Here is a 20,090-nt window from a genome sequence, read left to right as displayed (position 1 = left end):
TAATAATTGTAAATATATATTTTCTCTGTTACTATGAAATGTAGTTTTAAGGTAATAAAGTTCATTCGTTCATTAAAGTATTCTTTTTTAGATACTGATCTGTCTTATAAATATTTTAAATTCTAATTCTAAACACAAGGACACCAGTATGGGTTAAGCCAGAGAGCTTCCGAAAAGGGGAAATCCCACCTATGTTTACCTAACAAAATCACTCATTTCTGCTCAAAATATCAAAAAGAAATTTTACAGAAATTCTCTTAGATGACCTTACATTCACATTATAGCAAAAAAATGGGGGAAAATTCAAAGGAAAGGCAAAAAAAAATTTAAGAAAAAATAAACTGAAATTAAAGGGAACTATATTTGTGAACGAAAATTGACAACGAAAATTGAAGGGGGATAATTGTGTTCCCGGACCAGTACTAACAACACAATTCATAAACAAAAATAAGATAATCCGATCAATTTTGAGTATTTGGACCGTACGCGTACGGTCCGGACCGTATACGTATACTCGTACGGTCTTAGTTTTTAAATAGTTATTTGGTTAATATGGTGTCTCGTAAGTCATTTTTGGACAGGATATTTTTGTTTTATAGTGTATGTATATTCTGCACGAATAATTTTTATCGCTATCATTATAAAAAACTCGACTTTGTGAACCCTAGTGTGAACCGTATGAGATCGCACACAAGACAGCTGATTGGATAAATGGGATGAATTGTTACGCCTACATAAAACTGATATCCAATCGAATGCCAGCAGACACCTGTCAGTAAAAACAAATTGTAAGCGTGGATGGTTAGAGATTTATTTGTGTATTCGATATTTGAAAAATAAGTTAGATAGTCACTATTCGTTTTCCCTTTTTTCAGCCGGATTTCAATAACTGTTTTTACACTTTCTTAATTAACAGAAAGGTATTTAAATAGAAGCGCACCACATGTAACAGAGATTTACAAGCATTTAATATAGCGACTTGTGTTTTCCGGAACGTCCTATTTTCAATTATTCACAGACTTTTGCAATATTATTAAACCTTTATTTTTTACCTTCAAAAACTGCTCAAACTTTTATTCTCAGACTAGACAGCATGAAAGACATAAACACTTTTATAAGTCAGTGTACACACGGTGTTTTCCAAACTTGGTAATTTCTTCGCCCAGGGATATGAATTTGACATTAAAAGTCCCTCAAAGCTTTATAATACCCGGTCGTGTCATTTCCGTATATTGTAGATGGAACGAGTGATATACATACATGTTCCGTTACAGGTAAATTTTACCTTTTTGGAGGACTCCTAAGTGGGGATGCGTTGCATGTGTGCTAATCTAAAAAAAATCAAATCTTTTATTTTTCTAAACTGCGTTACATGCAAATGCGAAATAATTGGTGTTGTTTGTTCAGTCCAATTTATTTATAAATATTAATTTATTCTTTTGAATAAAAAAAACTACGCATGTAAACTTCAATGAATACAATAGTATTTAATACTAGTAGCCTAAATGTAAAACAATTGCAGCAAGATTTGAGGTTGAAGCGGCTCGATCAAAACGTGAATAGATGAGAAATTGTCATCATTCTTCTAATTAATTACAAAGTATTTTGTGAGAACAAATACTTATATTTTAGTGATGGTGATTCATTGTTGTTTGCCTCAGTCACCTCCAGTGGCAAATATTTCATTCGTGTTCATAACGAGAACACAAGTTTTAAATATAATAGGAAGCACTTCAAATAGTCGTTTGACAATAAGATTAAAAGTAAACTTGAAATACCACTGAATAATGAGAGAAGATTTAATAAGGATAGAAATTTAGCCTTGCAACAGCTCGCTACAATGGGACCACTAACATCATTGAGGAAGAGTTTTCAATTTGCAGAGAGCGATGGTCCTCTCAATCTACTCTGATGTCGGCCATCTCTATTCATACGTGTAGATACCAACATCACATAACGGTATCTAATTTAGATAAGATCATGACTTTAAAATCGCATTAGTAACGGTGATAATTCTGTTAAACTGTATTGTTTATTATGCTCCGAGTTTTTGGTATGACTATGCGACCTCTCTCCTGGTTGGTCTCGTGAGAATAAGTTCACCTCGACAGCGAGAGGACTTTAGTCCGAATCCCAAACGGGTCTAACAAAGAGTTTTTTTCTTTCTTTCGAACTGTTAGCTTGTGAACTTACACGTTAAAAATCCATCTCAGTGTGTCGGTCTAGTACAAAGCAGGCTTAATTTTCATATTATATTTCCATATTATAGTTTTGTCCTAAATCTACTGATTTATATCACACCTGCTATAATTTTCAACGATCGAAATAAAAAAAAATGGTACGTGAAATATTTCTACGGAACACTTGCATTTTTGTCTAAAAAAAATCACTGCTCCCGTATTATTAAGTCTTGTTGCGGTTTAGGCTTTTTATTCTGTATAGGTTTCTTTCTATAACAAAAATCTGTGTGTTGACTCTTAATGTTTTGATTGATATGTGTCGTTGGGTTGATGTCGTATTAATGTATACCTTTAAAATTGTTTTCAAAACCAAATGATGGATTGGGTATAGAAATATTCACATCTCCCGTTCGACAGTATATCTTTGCTAAAATTGGGTGCGGACGTTTGGTTGTTCGGTTGTATAAATAAGCAGCCGCATTTGGTCGGAAAAAAAATAGTCTATGCATGGTGTAGTGAGAGTTTCGCGCTATCTATACGTTAAAAAAAATTGAATAAATCGTTGAAGGGATATACGAACTTTGATTGAAATTTCTAAAAAACGAAAAAGGTCACCTGAATCTCCAAGTAAGCCAGTCGCATGGTTGAATTTAACACTTTAGAAGAAACGAAACGGCCAAAATAAGTTTAGTCTTATTATAAATTGTTGCCAACTTTTTCGTCCGTTTTTGCTTTTATGACAACTTTACCAGATATATATATATATATATAAAGATTTGACAGTAATTGATTCACCAAAACGAGCTCAACTACATGTCGTTGTTTTACGCTTCAACATAAATGCATATGTATGTATACAATGGAGACTGTTTTCTGTTCTACTGCCCTTGTCCTAGATTGGCTGTATACAATCTAACCCCTGACATGGACTACTTTATTAAATGTTTACAAACAAATAAATGCAAAGAGAAAGATTCGGAAAGAAATTCTAACATTTACGCTAAAAAATAAAATACAAAAAATGGAAACAGTTTTAGACAATTATCATTTGAGAACTATATATAATTAGCATGCATCACTAAATGAAACTGATAAATTGATTGCTCCCTTAATGTCCAGTGGCAAATATATCACGCATATTCATGACGAGATGCGAAATGGATCGACCTGAAGCAAATGATTGATACATCACCAAGACAGAGAGTTCGCTGAGGTAAAACGTATGCCGTACTAGAATGCTGTATGGATTTTGCTCATTGTTAAAGGCCGTACAGTGACCTTTGAACGACTTTGACCCCCCCCCCCCCCCCTGCAGAGCTATAGAAAAACAGTACATTAAGGGGGACTCTTTTTCGATGATACACAGACTCTTCTTAATTGTTACACGGACACTTTTTATGAATAGAATCACTCGTGTATGATCAGTGAATTCATGGGCACTTTAATTTTCAATTAGATTTGAACTTTTTGGTTCACCGACTTATTTCCTGTCTTTTTATTGGATAAAATATTTACGTTAGCATCAATATCTATTTTCCGAAACATTTCCAGTAAAATACTATTCATATCAGTACACCAAGGGATTAGACATTTAACTTCAAGGGAGGGGTGGAGGGTATGGTATAATAAATCAAATTGTCATCATTGTTGGGTTTCTCGTCTGAATATTTTACATTAACTGTGTCAGATGCCTCATTACAGGCTGAACCTTTTATAGGGTGCTCATTATAAAGTTTTAGTTTTTGGTCATTGTTGAAGGGTGTGCAGTGACCTATTATATAGTGACTAACAAGTAAATCACTTGGTCTACATGATTTAAATGGTTGATAGTCGTCTCACCATATCTCCTTAGGCCAAAATAAAAATTGTTTGTTTCCCCTCACCACACCCAGGTAAAAAATAAGCCCCCTGGGATGGGAAACAGACATTCTTTTAAATGTGGCCTTATTCATGATCTTTTTATTGAAATTCTGTAATAAGAAGATTTTACTACCGGTAGTCTATAAGTATCACATAAACTTTACATTATCAATAATCCATTAAAATGAAGTCCAGTCAAAATAACCATGCCAGACAGATATATGACAGATAATTTCATGAATTTCATAAATTTTTGAATTTCACAGTTCTTCCATACCCCAAATTTATGGTTAAACGTTTATAGTAACCATAGAAACAGAGAAAAAGACTAAACATAAAAACCATGAAAATGGTGTCATTGTCAGATGAAATAAGCCATTCAAAAATGTCAAACATGTACAACTTACATTTATTCCATAATTATGCCAAAAGTAGTGATCCTATACATGTACAATGTAGCTTATAGCTTATGAGAAACATTGATGACCTTCGGCTATTGTCTGCTCTGAAGTTGGGTTGTTGTCTTTTTTGGCACATTCCCCATTTCCAGTGTCAATTTTATTAGGAAGTATTAACTGAGAAACAAACCTAACCATGTTAACATTGTATCAAACTGAAATAAGGGTTGAGATCTCACAAACATGTTTAACCCCGCCGCATTTTTGCGCCTGTCCCAAGTCAGGAGCCTCTGGCCTTTGTTGGTCTTGTATTATTTTAATTTTAGTTTCTTGTGTACAATTTGGAAATTAGTATGGCGTTCATTATCACTGGACTACGGGTAGTATATATTTGTTTAGGGGCCAGCTGAAGGACGCCTCCGGGTGCGGGAATTTCTCGCTACATTGAAGACCTGTTGGTGACCCTCTGCTGTTGTTTTTTATTTGGTCGGGTTGTTGTCTCTTTGACACATTCCCCATTTCCATTCTCAATTTTATTAATCACTTAAATTATCCATGAAGGTCAAGGTCAGGTCAACCCAACCTGATAGACAAGTAGATCTTTCAAGATACTCATATACAATAAAATGTATCCAATTACATATATAAAATATACAGTATAAGAGAGCATTTCATTGATTAAGTAACAGTATATTTTACATGCAGTCATTGAACCATGAAAATGGGGTCAGGTGCAATGTACATATAATGGCAAACTGAAACATCATAACATATTAATTAGCTACTAGCATCTGAATACAAGACAAGAAACATCCAGCTCTTTTAGCTTTTAAAATGTAAAGCTCTATAAAATAGCTTACATCATCACCCCAAGACTGTAATACAAATTTCTTGTATACAACCAACTTTCATGACTTTTGTGTAAGGCGAGACAACATAAAATGATACTTTGAAGTACATGTATTGTTTAATATGTTTGACTACTATTATAAAATGCCAGTTTCAGAATGAACAGTAATTTAGAAGATTATTAAAATACATGTAGATACATTCAGACTATTATAACTATACAGCAAGCTGTCATTCGACTCTAACCAACAACCATGCCAGGGCTGTAAAGCTTGTCTAGGTTGGTAAAAACTTCCATCATCATGCATATATATGACACTAACCAATAGTGATGGACCGTGACAGACCCTCATGGAAAGTAAAGGAGGTTTAACACTCCCTGGTGGTACATGTAGCCAACAATAGCAATGGCAGCATAGAAACTCTTATTATATCCAAATTCTTATTTCAAATGAATAATTATCCAAGGTGAATCAGATGATGTATGATCATGATGCTGCACTTTTAGTATTGACAATGATTGATATATATTCACTGAAACTAGAAATTTCCATTATTCCAATTTTCTATTCTTAATGATATAACTATCCAAGATAATCATGGAATTAAGATATGATGCACTACTAATATTCCTAGAAAACTTTAAATTCTCTTTATTTCAAATTGTTAATATTACTTATTTCAAATATATATATATATATATATATATATCAAAGGTATGCTCTGTCACCAAGTAATGTCATGAATGTAGTACATTGTATTTCCTACATTTTTTCTATGAATTGTAAGTTTGCTATTTGTTCAATTCACAATTCTCTTTTTGTCCAATCAGATCATCCCATCAACTGTACATCATGACATAATGCTGTTAGCTCTATCAACGTTATTTCCAAACCAATAAGTAACACAAAATTATGAATGAATCCACCATTTCACAATTTATAGCTACAGGTACAAATGAGGTACCATATGAGAGTAACTTAGTGACACTATATATTTCCTATATATACATTGATATACATGATATATGCCGCTTCATAATCTGGCTGGGAATCATGCTCAAACCAATGTGATATCTTATCTACAAAAAAAATATACATTAAGAATAAAGTATTTATTATATATAAACTAGTATTTATCTACAAGAAAAACTAGCAATCATAAGTTGCTTGACAACAAAGTTTAATGATGTAAAGAAATGAATTTATGACTTATACAATTTAATTGATAAATGAGAAGAAGAATAAAACCCTTTTTTGAGGTTCTATTTCTAAAACAAAATGTTCTCTCTTTCTACATCAATGTTTTCTTAGGTGTATACTTCATTGAAGGGTTACTGTCTAATAGAGGCTATAGCACTATACTTGTTGTGATCAATTTATAATACTTTTTTATTTTAAAATAGAATTTGTTGAATATTACTACCAACGTGACATGGTGACAAAGCAAATAGTATTTATAAGATTCTTCTTCTTCTTCTTTATAATCCATCTACATACTGATGATAACGTGTCGGGCACTTATTTAACTATGCCGCGCATGCGTGGGATCTAATTTTTATTTAGTCATGACAATCATGACAGTGAATAATATACAAAAGATAAAAATAAAAATTTCAACATAATTTCTTTTTCTTGTTATAACATATATTTAAGTTCTACAAAATTAAGAGCATAACAAATCATTTATAACAAAATAATGAATCATACCCGGTAAAATCTTAAATTTCTTATCACAAAAGATGAAAAGTGTTAAAAATTGTTGTTAAGGACGCAATGCTGTCTCATCATTTGGAATCAGGCATGTCAGGGCACAATATCAATATACTCTTTTTTTTGCCCCGGGCAATTTTGAGGTTATTGCATATATACAAACCCAAGCCTTGAACATGTTGAAGGTATTCATAACACATATGTGACAAATTATAATTATTGTACATCACCCACCAGTGGCTATATAAATAGGTATATCATCGTCGTAACTAGTCCGAGATTACTCTGACGTCCAAACGTAACTAGTCCGAGATTACTCTGATGTCCAAACGGCTGTTTTGCCAGACAAGCTTGTCTCGGACTACATCGTAACATGTGAAGATTGGTTGGTTATTGGTTAATAAAAAAAAGTGACAAATATTTCATGCAAATTTAGGACGTGACAGTTATCAATACATTAACATACAATATGTAGGATTACTCGATCAGGGGTTTAGGTCTTGTAACTGTTGTATATAGCCTATATAGGCCATCCCGCACAACCATACCATTGTGAATACCCCACATGTCAATGCATGTTAGGCAATAAACAGGGGTGGATCCAGCCATTTTTAAAAGGGGGTTTAAACCATACTTGTTTATATGTAACTTTTTAAATCATGCATTGATCTTCCAAAAAAAATGAAAAAGGGGGGGGGGGTCCAATCACAGGAACAATTTTTTAACAAGCCCAAATTCTTACTTTGCCTTTGAACAGGCTACTATCCAAGAGTGTGGAGTATTGGAACGTCGATTCATACCTGTATGCACAAATTTAACAAATGTGAACATTTTTCCTTCAAACTCTTGGGTGATGATCCATGATCAATGATTATTCTGATAGACATGTATTAAAATATTCATTTCTACTCACCAATTGCAATTTCCAGCTCAGCTTATATTGTACTATAGTTTCCTTCTACCATGTCAACGATTTTGTGTAAAATAAGTTAGCTATTAGAAGCGCTGACACTGCCGACACACATGCGACATGAATGCAACAAAAATAAAGAGGGTACGGTAACGTTAAATCGTTTACGGGCGAAGAATTATTTTCCGTTTTTAATTAAACTTGTCAGATTTGATTAATTATCGTCGAAAAATGTCCCTTATGGATAGTCATTCAAATTAAACCAGCTTTATTATGCTGTATGCATGTAATATATATGTAACCTGGTCTTTAAATGTACTTTAAGTACAGTGTCTGACGTATTTATAAACATTTTCTTGATTATTTATCCTATTTCAAATATTAATTTGAATGAATTTATAAGCCTTTTTCTGCTATAATATTCAAACTTTATTTTTTAACGAAGGCTTCTGGTATGTAGTTTTTTTTACAAAAGGCCCTCGAATTATAGACACATTAAAAAATAAAGATGGAAAGTCAAACGCATGAGTCTGGCAAAAATAAAGTTAACGGACAATGTCATGACAATAAACGGAAAACGATAAAAGACAGAGTTATATCTATATATTTTTTCCCTGCCTCAAATTTACTCAAATGCAATTTATATAGGTAAGTTAACATAAAAAGATAAATGATAATGCATTCATTTACAATATTTAAAAATAGTTACATCTTAAATTTAATTCAACATATTAAGATCACGTTTTCAAGTGTTCACGGCCGACATCCGTTATTATTAAATAAGGGTGTAAAAATGAGTGACAAATTCTTCACCACGTACGGCAGTCTGTAATTGCATATAAAACGTATTGCAATCACTTGTAAACCATTAAATATAAAGGTTCAGGTGCTTATATTCAATAATCAAATATTATTTCGGCAATCTGTTGATTTTTTTTAGTCAATTCGCGGCGATTTGTGCAGCAGTATGACTTCAATTGAGCTACTTTTTTTATTTATATAATTATAAAACAGTGTTAAATAATTAAATAGGAAGAAGTTAGAATTCAAATTGAATATTTGTTTTATTTAAATAACATGATTAAGGGGACGTGGTAGACTTTCAGTTAAAAAAATCGTCTTCTTTCACAGTTTTATTTTATTCTTGAAAGGGGAGCAACCCCTGATAAATAATGGGAAAGTTTCACTCGTTTTGTGTCCAAATTATTAAAATCTGAACACGACTGGACACGGTCTGACAACATCTTGACGTCAGTTTGTATCCATGGTCTGTTTTGGTCTGACACGGTCTTAACGGATCTAAACAGCTCGCTAGAAGATACAGTCTTAAATATCTTGACATGCCTTAACGGGACTAATTTACCTAATGAGACTATCGATCCGAATGGAGACTTAACGAACTGACAAATCTTGACGTTTTCCTCTAGCGGTAAATCCAGTCAATTAAGATACGATCAGACCAAAATGACCGTTTCAGACTGAAATCGTGCTACTAGTGGTTGTTTGAGTGTTTCCGTGTATACATATATAGAATAGAGGGCACTGTTTCTTGGTTTCTTATTGTACAATGAATTGTCACTAGTTTGAGACTGTAGATCAAGATCACTAAGTAATTACTCGAGATACGCATAACTGTCAACATAAACAAGCGTATAGTTCACGTCGCGAGGACAAAACCACATTTCCTGTGAAATGATTTTGTTTGGATTAGACTTCAATATTGAACAATAACTCGGTCATTTAAAATGACATTTATCTTGTAAAATTATAATGTGTACAAAAAGATGAAATAACTTAAAAGGATTATTATAATTATAACACAACATGTAAGTCGTTACTCTATATTTTCCTTCTCTTTGTTAACCTTGCTTCATATGAAACTAATTAATTAACGTCTATATCGAATGTCACTTCTAGTAATTGCATGGACAAGTATTACTGTACAACGAAAAATCACAGGTAAAGAGAAAAGATATCATATAGTTGTTCAATGAATACCTTGCTGTCTGATTAATTTATGTCAGTGACTATATTCATAAACTGCTAGGTTTGATAAGGATTACCGAATGGCATAACTATGAGTATATAGTTTATATCATTCCAGGGGGATATCACGAAAAAGTCTAGTAGACTCGCTCTAAACTAAAAACTTAAATCGTAAGCTAACGTTGTACATTTAAGCAAACACAGATTAGCTAGCAATCTACCAATCAGATTTTGTATGTTAAATGTATTGCCCGGTATTGGTACAGGTTCGTGCTGACTGCACATGAGAGTATATACATGTAGGAGACCTATCGGTCCTTACAAAGTATAGTTTTCTCCTTTCCAGTTGCATATCACATAGCCCCGCACCTGGTCGACTCACTTTGCCGATCCGCATAAAAGACTGGTAACTACAAAGACACGCGAAACCTTTTCATATCACTTGGCGTCGTTCGTCGTCCGTTAATATTTACGGAAAATCTCTCCTCTAAAACTACTGGGCCAAATTTTGCCACACTTGGCAACAATCGGCATTGGAAAATCTAGTTTTAAAACATGTGTCTTAATATGACAAAAGAACGATGTAGTTAAAAAACGAACATACATCTATAGCTTGCATTTTGTCTATTATCTTGAAATGGGCGTATGACATTTGCGCCGATTTAAAAATATTTCATTCTTTCATTTGCGCCGATTTCCTTTTTTCATTTGCGCCGATTTTAGAATTTCTCCTAATTAGATTTACAGGTAAGTTAATACTTGTACATGTACTATACCATTGGTAAAATCTGGTTATAAATGTTGTTCACTTATGTTTAATTAGTTAATTTTGATTTATATTGTTCTGGAACTTCGTTGAAACATGATGGACATATTGAACACTCAAACGAGCCGAGGAGTCAATTCTTTAATCATCGACGGCCATATATATCGGAAGGTCAGTGTCCTGAAACATAACAACATATCTTACTAATGTACCATAAAATCGTGTAAAGCCAGAGTCACCACGGATTCTGATAGTCTGACTATAATTATCAAAACACAGAACGAGCCCAAAAGACAGAGGCTAAAGAACTACGGGCACGGTCAATGAAAAAGTCTGGAGATGTTTTTTTGTATGACTTCTTCCATCTCCCCGTAGTGAGCAGGGGAAAACAGTTAAATATATACATGTCATGATTGACAGTTCATTTCATTTGTACAAGTGGCTAACTGAAGAGGTCTATAATGATAAATGAAAAATAACAGGACTTTGATGGAGAGTTGTCTCATTTGCACTCATACTACATCGTCCTACATCTATTTACCTGTAATTTACCTGTAATTTACCTGTAAAAAAATCGGCGCAAATGAAGAAAAAAAAATCGGCGCAAATGAAAGAAAAAATCGGCGCAAATGCAAAACGCCGCTTGAAATATGTTCATAATTATACGATCTTTTGACTTTAATGATTGATTATTATCTTGAAAACTGTAATACTATCAACAAACTTTTCATAGCAAATAAAGTTCACGTTTATTTCTTAGAGTACAAAAAGTTAGCCATACAAGTATACAAAACATTTTCAATCTTTTTTTAATTTCAAGTCTCATATGACTTTAAGGAAGGCGGACGTCAGCAATATAAAAATGATGTTATCTTTCTTAGTAGATTTATCAACAATTAGAAAAGGAAACAAAAACTTGTCACCTAACGTTTATATTTCATCTGTAAAAGGAAATTACTCAGAAGCCAGGAAATTCCTTTCTAAATATTTGTTTGAGGTATCCAAAGGGGAAAATATTATATATCTAAAATGTGTACAAAAATTGTCAACTTGAAAAATCGTTCAACAGAAGAATACATTGACTTTCTCGTTCGTTTAAGTTAACCTTTCGTGTATCATACATGTATGAGGGTTGGTATCTCAAAAACGATTCAAACTTACAATCTCGTAAACTACAAATCCAAAGGGAAAACTAAGATTCTACCAACAACCGTGAAAATGGCATCTTTTTTTTTATAAATAGTAAATCTTACTCTATTAAGCATAGGCACAGAGTATCATTGAAACTAAAATTTGAAACATAATTATACATGTACAGTATATATTGAATGTTTCATGCGGAGTTTGTAAACAGTATCAATAAATAAACATATTTCTTAATAAAAGTACGATTTTAAGTCTTATCTGAATCATAAAAGCAAAGACAGACATTATAGATTGCATGTTGTCTACATGCTCACAACATGATCAAGGAAGTTAATCAAGTAACAACAACGTAAATCTTCAATCTCAGCAAGCAAAGGTCATTATCTGAAATAATAAAATGAAGTATACGTTAATGAGAAAATGTATGTCACTGTTAAACAAGAATATATAACTCTGTACTGTCTTGGTGCAACTTTTACCGAGTATAAAAATCAATATAATAAAATTGAGAATGGAAACGGAGAATGTGTCAAAGAGACAACAACATCACCAAAGAGCTGAAAGCAGCCAAAGACGGGCCCGTATGTTGGAGTAAAGAATGATATAGGCCCTGTTTTTTCCTCTTTTTTGTCTTGTTGAGTACAGCTTTTGGTATATTAAGTCTTTTCAATACTTTTAAAAATCAAAATGTCTCTCCGACTCATTTTATAAAAAAAGAAGATGTGGTATGATTGCCAATGAGACAACTGTCCACAAGAGACCCAAATGACACAGAAATTAACAACTATAGATTACCGTACGGCCTTCAACAATGAGCAAAGCCCATACCACATAGTCAGCTATAAAAGGCCCCAAAATGATATTTGTTCCGAATATAAGGAATATAGTACAAGTTCAGTATTAGATAAAGAGCAATGTAAAGATTGATAAAATCATTATGTCACCCTTTCGAATTTCTGCATTGATCATTGAATTTCTATCTTTACGGATAGGTGGATAAATAGATATAACAATTTTACTTTCCACGAAATACTATGATAACTTTGCAATAGACACTGAATTACACCTTATAAGAATGAATATGACTGTTTAATAGTAATGACAAATCTTAAACAGTGAATGTGATTGTTACTTTGCAATAACACGTTCCAAATATTTAGCATTCCAACTTTCAATCACTACTATACCTGATGGAAGTTTTCCAAGATACACATGTTGATTGCACCGAAATCATATCTTTGTGTGCTTTTTCCCCGACTAATTAAGATATTTTGGAAAATAAGCAATACCTAACGTGATGTGTCATAAACGGATCCCTGTTTAAATAGTGACCGATTTTTTTTTATTAAGTGACAAACAAACATTCGGATCCACCCTTTTTTGCAATCGCAATACGCATGGACCTATCATTGAAATAAACTCAATAACCATGCTTCTTTGTTGACTGTTTACTATAAGATGACAATCGGTAAACTACGGCTTCAAAACACGACAATTGATTAGCTGCCATATTTTTACATCATAACAGACCGAGTGATTTTTTTATGACTTTAATCGACCCCATGGTTGTTAAAACTGAGACCAATAACGATGTGAGTAAAGGAAATTTAATAGTATCGGATCACATGTGCGAGACGAGATTTAAATATACATGTATTATATACAAATATCTATACATACTGAATACACCAACTGTATATGTATGTAACAATGTTTTAGATTTTAACGAGAGAAATTTATGTATTACTGAAAAATTATTACACCAGGGTTTTCGATATCACAAACTAGTCAAAACATTTACTAAATTTTATCATCGGTATAAAGACATCATTCGTAAATATAGCTCAACATGCAGACTTCTTATACGTTCAGGTATTTCACATCCAATTTTTTATGGAAATATTCTTTATAAAGCACAAAGGTGTCAGTATTCACCTCAGAAACTTACAAAACCTTTGAATAGACTTATTAAGAAGGGATATAATTACGATACTGTTGTCAAGTCATTAAAGATTGCATATTTTGGCGTTAATATTGAGTCACTGATAAGGTCTTTGCGTCGGAACTAAACACATTTATTCTAAAAACAATTGTTGGCATGGCTCGGGTTATGTTCTTCTCATATATGTTATGATGGTATGATACTAAACCCCTAACGGGAAGGATTGTGCCTGATGTACATATGATGAAATCATAATCTTTCAGTCAGTTTAATTGAAGTCTGGAGCTGGCATGTCAGTTAACTGCTAGTAGTCTGTTGTTATTTATGTATTATTGTCATTTTGTTTATTTTCTTTGGTTACATCTTCTGACATCAGACTCGGACTTCTCTTGAACTGAATTTTAATGTGCGTATTGTTATGCGTTTACTTTTCTACATTGGTTAGAGGTATAGGGGGAGGTTGAGATCTCACAAACATGTTTAACCCCGCCGCATTTTTGCGCCTGTCCCAAGTCAGGAGCCTCTGGCCTTTGTTAGTCTTGTATTATTTTAATTTTAGTTTCTTGTGTACAATTTGGAAATTAGTATGGCGTTCATTATCACTGAACTAGTATATATTTGTTTAGGGGCCAGCTGAAGGACGCCTCCGGGTGCAGGAATTTCTCGCTACATTGAAGACCTGTTGGTGACCTTCTGCTGTTGTTTTTTTTATTTGGTCGGGTTGTTGTCTCTTTGACACATTCCCCATTTCCATTCTCAATTTTATGTTCTCGCCCCTGTGTATAGTTTGAACATAATGTAACCTATTATGGTTACATCTAGTATTTAGGATGCCCATGGTTATTATTATTTGAACCAATATTTGTTTTGGCATACTTAAAAACGCGAGTTCAACATTTAACGAAGTTCATCTAGCAGGGAAACTAACAAAAAAGCGTAATCGGAGTAGCAATGAGCAAATTATTTTAATTTAAGCATCACGCATCAATTTTTCAGAAGTGAAATGGGGAACCAGATGAGAAAAAAGTTATCTAAAGAAGACTGCAAATTTTTAGAAGAGCACACAGATTTTAAAAAGCCACACATTATGGATTTTTACAAAGACTTCATGGTGAGACACATTACTTATATTACAACTTTTATACATAAGCGCAATGAGATCATTGATAAATATTAATGAGAGTGATCCATCCTTAGGTAGTAAAATATACATCCCATACTTGGAAATCGAGAGATCTTGATCTGATTATATGCAAGCAGCCAAACCATATACCAAAATTTGCATTCGAACTAACATTAAACAAGAATTAAACAGAAACGACCTCTACATGTACAGCTCATTTGATAAGTGTATACGTATACCCTTGTCTGTAAAACGAATGCATACATGTATTGACTAGATTCCAATATATATACAATGGATTCAGTCTTTTTCTAGATGAATGTATTTTATGTTCTATTCAGACACCTTGACTAGGACAGGTACATACAGGATATGGCTGATTAAATATATTAACTTAACATCTCAAACTATGCAACGTTAGACCCAAATGTTAAAATCAGTTGGTAGATAGTGGTGAGGTCTTGACTCAAGAGATCGTCAGGAAGCGAAACAAAAACTGACAAAAAGATAAATGACACCAAGTACTAATCTACTAATAGTTCTCTCATTTACTGGAAACTAGTAACAACTAATAAATGATTCACATTATCAAAATATAAATCGGTACATATCAAACAGAGATATTGTACGGTCGCCATAAACGGGCTGAGAAAAGCAATCTTATGATAATTTAAGATATATATTAGTACGTCCTTCCTTGTATACGAGAATTGATAAGTGTGAATAAAGACAAGAGGCGGAAAACATGTAAGTTCCATACCATTAGTAATGGTAATGAATTTAGAATATACAAACCTTTTTAAGTATACTTCCGTTTAACTCTGGTGGATAGTTTTCTCATTGGCAATCATACCACATCTTCTTATTTTTATATTGCAACAGAATATGCCCCCATGTAATTGCAGTGTTTTGTTTGAAGATTAAGTAATGGTATTTTCTGTGCCAATTTTACAGATGCGCATTCATTTGCCGACAATTCGTGCCTTTTCAGTGAAGTTAGGGCCAAAATATTTCAAAATCTAAAAATCTAATACAAACGTTGAAAAGTTGATAAAACATAAACGAGCCTAGTACTATAAGGACAGTACTTGACAAAAAGCTAAAGCGGATTGTACACAAGGGATATATTTTCCTTAATCTTAATAATGATATCTAAAACCCATTATAACATTTCAACAAGGACAAATAGTATTTTATAAAATTTCAAAATAGTTCTTTTTACATGTAACCGCCATTTTGTATATATATAGCATGGGTTCGAATCCCGGCGAGGGAAGAACCAAAAATTAATTTACAGATCTAACAGATGGGTTGATGTTTAGACGAGTTGTATATATCCGCTAGATTAAAACTGACGTGGAAAGGTAACACATGCCCACCGAAAGCTCTTTTTTTGAGAGCCCAGGTGGTCGTGTGGTCTAGCGGGACGGCTGCAGTGCAGGCGATTTGGTGTCACGATATCACAGTAGCATGGGTTCGAATCCCGGCGAGGGAAGAACCAAAAATTTGCGAAAGCAAATTTACAGATCTAACATTGTTGGGTTGATGTTTAGACGAGTTGTATATACATTATGTACACAGCCATGTATCACCATCATTGATGGCGATCCGATGGATACATCTGTTGTAGAGTTGTCACTGACTCAGACGTACTTATGAATATAATTATTTTCTGTGACTGTATATTACATTAATTTGTAGGATCCTTTACTATAGATAATTTAGCTGATCTGTAACAATAACATCTTCATGCCTTATATATCATGTACTGTAGTACGCCGCTAGATTAAAACTGACGTGGAAAGGTAACACATGCCCACCGAAAGCTCTTTTTTTGAGAGCCCAGGTGGTCGTGTGGTCTAGCGGGACGGCTGCAGTGCAGGCGATTTGGTGTCACGATATCACAGTAGCATGGGTTCGAATCCCGGCGAGGGAAGAACCAAAAATTTGCGAAAGCAAATTTACAGATCTAACATTGTTGGGTTGATGTTTAGACGAGTTGTATATACATTATGTACACAGCCATGTATCACCATCATTGATGGCGATCCGATGGATACATCTGTTGTAGAGTTGTCACTGACTCAGACGTACTTATGAATATAATTATTTTCTGTGACTGTATATTACATTAATTTGTAGGATCCTTTACTATAGATAATTTAGCTGATCTGTAACAATAACATCTTCATGCCTTATATATCATGTACTGTAGTACGCCGCTAGATTAAAACTGACGTGGAAAGGTAACACATGCCCACCGAAAGCTCTTTTTTTGAGAGCCCAGGTGGTCGTGTGGTCTAGCGGGACGGCTGCAGTGCAGGCGATTTGGTGTCACGATATCACAGTAGCATGGGTTCGAATCCCGGCGAGGGAAGAACCAAAAATTTGCGAAAGCAAATTTACAGATCTAACATTGTTGGGTTGATGTTTAGACGAGTTGTATATACATTATGTACACAGCCATGTATCACCATCATTGATGGCGATCCGATGGATACATCTGTTGTAGAGTTGTCACTGACTCAGACGTACTTATGAATATAATTATTTTCTGTGACTGTATATTACATTAATTTGTAGGATCCTTTACTATAGATAATTTAGCTGATCTGTAACAATAACATCTTCATGCCTTATATATCATGTACTGTAGTACGCCGCTAGATTAAAACTGACGTGGAAAGGTAACACATGCCCACCGAAAGCACTTTTTTTGAGAGCCCAGGTGGTCGTGTGGTCTAGCGGGACGGCTGCAGTGCAGGCGATTTGGTGTCACGATATCACAGTAGCATGGGTTCGAATCCCGGCGAGGGAAGAACCAAAAATTTGCGAAAGCAAATTTACAGATCTAACATTGTTGGGTTGATGTTTAGACGAGTTGTATATACATTATGTACACAGCCATGTATCACCATCATTGATGGCGATCCGATGGATACATCTGTTGTAGAGTTGTCACTGACTCAGACGTACTTATGAATATAATTATTTTCTGTGACTGTATATTACATTAATTTGTAGGATCCTTTACTATAGATAATTTAGCTGATCTGTAACAATAACATCTTCATGCCTTATATATCATGTACGCCGCTAGATTAAAACTGACGTGGAAAAGTAACACGTGCCCACCGAAAGCTCTTTTTTTGAGAGCCCAGGTGGTCGTGTGGTCTAGCGGGACGGCTGCAGTGCAGGCGATTTGGTGTCACGATATCACAGTAGCATGGGTTCGAATCCCGGCGAGGGAAGAACCAAAAATTTGCGAAAGCAAATTTACAGATCTAACATTGTTGGGTTGATGTTTAGACGAGTTATATATATATATATATATATATAACGTCTGAATAATAGTCAACGATTTTTCCCACAAGGGCGCTGGATCGTTACAAGTAACGATACATGTACACAATAAAATAAATTATATAAACGCCTAAAAAGTGTACATAACAACACCAATAACACAAAAAGGAACTATAAATGTAATTATTTAGAAATATTTCGGATAACAGATATCCTTCGTCAGTCAGATTCTGATGTTAAATGTTTATATATAAGGTACTTTACATTTCATTCTAATGAATTTTTCAGAAAATGAATCCAGATGGAAATATGAATTTAGATGATTTTAAAGATTTTCTGTATGGATTTTACAAGGATAAGAGTACTAACCTCGCAGAACATTACTTTCGTGCTGCAGATAAAAATAAAAGTGGGACAATTAACTTTACGGAGTTTTTAATGTTTTTGAACCATGAGTGTACATCCAATCCTGAAGAACGACTCAATTGGATGTTTGATTTATTTGATATTGATGGGAACGGTACAATAGAGAGACCGGAAATGATCAACATTTATAAGGTAAGACCTAGTGTAAAATTCGATGCAGTACATTTGCACGCAAATTTGCATTCTACTTTCCTGTTTTACCTGTAAAATGAATGCTCGCGAGCGTTTTTTTTATCCCCAGATGGGCTCAAATGTTATGCAAAATAAAAAAAAAATCTACTAGTATGTTTATCAGGGAGTAAATCAGGATTTTTTAAAAGGAGGAGGGGTGTAAATTCCGATAAAAACTTTAGTGACTTTTTGCTAAAATTGTATAAAATATATCGTGAAAAACGTGATTTTTTTTTAATGGCTCTACGCCTTATTCTTATGTTACATTGCATTTATGTGTACGCCGTGCAGCATAGTTGTATCATTTAGTCAACTTACTTTAAAAAGTACATACACTAACCAACATTCATTTTTACAACATTGTATTCTCGCATTTTAAATTTAACAGACTGTTGACTAAAAATATTATAATCAAATCAGTGCATGCATATGTTTTGTTTTTTTTTATTAACGTCTTGTGTTTTTGTAGATCGCTTTAGATGTGAATGAAAAGAAATCACCCGGGGATCCAACCCCAGATGAAATAGCAGAAAAAATGTTCGAATGCTGTGATAAAAATAAGGACGACAAATTAACCAAAGAAGAATTTATAACCACTTTTATGGAAGATCCTGTGTTATTTGCAATATTTTGTCGAAACACAGACGAAACAGAAGACAAATGAAACTGTACTCTTGTGATATACATGAAGGATATCTGAACTTGTCCGCAATATTGATTTCATTAAAGAAATATTATTCTAATTTCACAGATAAAATGATTCAGGACAAATGTCCGAGCGTGTTTACTTAATTAAAATGGACTGTTGTTCCATTAGGACACATGCATGTTTGAGCCAGTCTTAACGTGCATTTTTACACGATACACCCTTTGTTACTCGTTCATTTTTGAAACATTTTTAAACATCTGACCAATTCAAAGTGCTTGGCATTAAAATGAGCTTTTCTCAGTTTCAATATAGAGCTCTGTAATTTTCTATCATTCCAGCAGATATTTCATATTAAATTATACATGTATCCCTCGCTACTATGAAGCTAAATCCAGAAATGTGCTTCGAACACAAACAAATATATTATTGCTAATCAAAGCGTCCACAAGGAGAAGAACAATCAACATTAATTACATATTATAAACACAATGTTATAAAAATTATTCATTAAGACAAGCAGAAGAATACAACAAGCATAGTGTTAATAATATAACTAGATTAAGAAGGGGAGGTGCTTTACTAGGCATTACTACATCTATAAATCATTTAAGGAAACTTTCCTATAAGAGGATAAATTTTCAAATTATAATCATCCGAGTTTCTGATGTA

General features: G+C 33.6%; 1 protein-coding gene and 1 long non-coding RNA gene across 2 annotated transcripts; one reads left to right on the top strand and one right to left on the bottom strand.

The window, feature by feature from the left end:
- Nucleotides 1–5,386: 5,386 nt before the first annotated feature.
- Nucleotides 5,387–8,141, bottom strand: LOC139520576 (uncharacterized). Its single transcript, XR_011663923.1, has 2 exons — nt 7,913–8,141; nt 5,387–6,368 (listed from the first exon to the last, which is right to left on the bottom strand). It is a non-coding gene; the product is annotated as an uncharacterized lncRNA (long non-coding RNA).
- Nucleotides 8,142–9,428: 1,287 nt separating this feature from the next.
- On the top strand, nt 9,429–19,546 carry LOC139520575 (neuronal calcium sensor 2-like). Its single transcript, XM_071313363.1, has 4 exons — nt 9,429–9,735; nt 14,746–14,860; nt 18,464–18,733; nt 19,242–19,546. The coding sequence occupies exons 2-4, from the start codon at nt 14,753–14,755 to the stop codon at nt 19,434–19,436; spliced, it is 573 nt and encodes a 190-aa protein (XP_071169464.1). The 5' UTR covers nt 9,429–9,735; nt 14,746–14,752; the 3' UTR covers nt 19,437–19,546.
- Nucleotides 19,547–20,090: the final 544 nt, after the last annotated feature.

The sequence above is a fragment of the Mytilus edulis genome, chromosome 4, assembly GCF_963676685.1.
Source record: "Mytilus edulis chromosome 4, xbMytEdul2.2, whole genome shotgun sequence".
NCBI classification, from domain to species: Eukaryota; Metazoa; Mollusca; class Bivalvia; order Mytilida; family Mytilidae; genus Mytilus; species Mytilus edulis.
The sequence above is the reverse complement of the archived record's forward strand: the minus strand, read 5'-3'. Positions and strand labels throughout refer to the sequence as shown.

Bases quoted from the DNA above. Each gene is read 5' to 3' on its own strand.
- LOC139520575 (XM_071313363.1), top strand. From the start codon at position 14,753: ATGGGGAACCAGATGAGAAAAAAGTTATCTAAAGAAGACTGCAAATTT. The intron at 14,861-18,463 runs GTGAGACACATT...TGAATTTTTCAG, and splicing joins ATTTTTACAAAGACTTCATG to AAAATGAATCCAGATGGAAA. The intron at 18,734-19,241 runs GTAAGACCTAGT...GTGTTTTTGTAG, and splicing joins AAATGATCAACATTTATAAG to ATCGCTTTAGATGTGAATGA.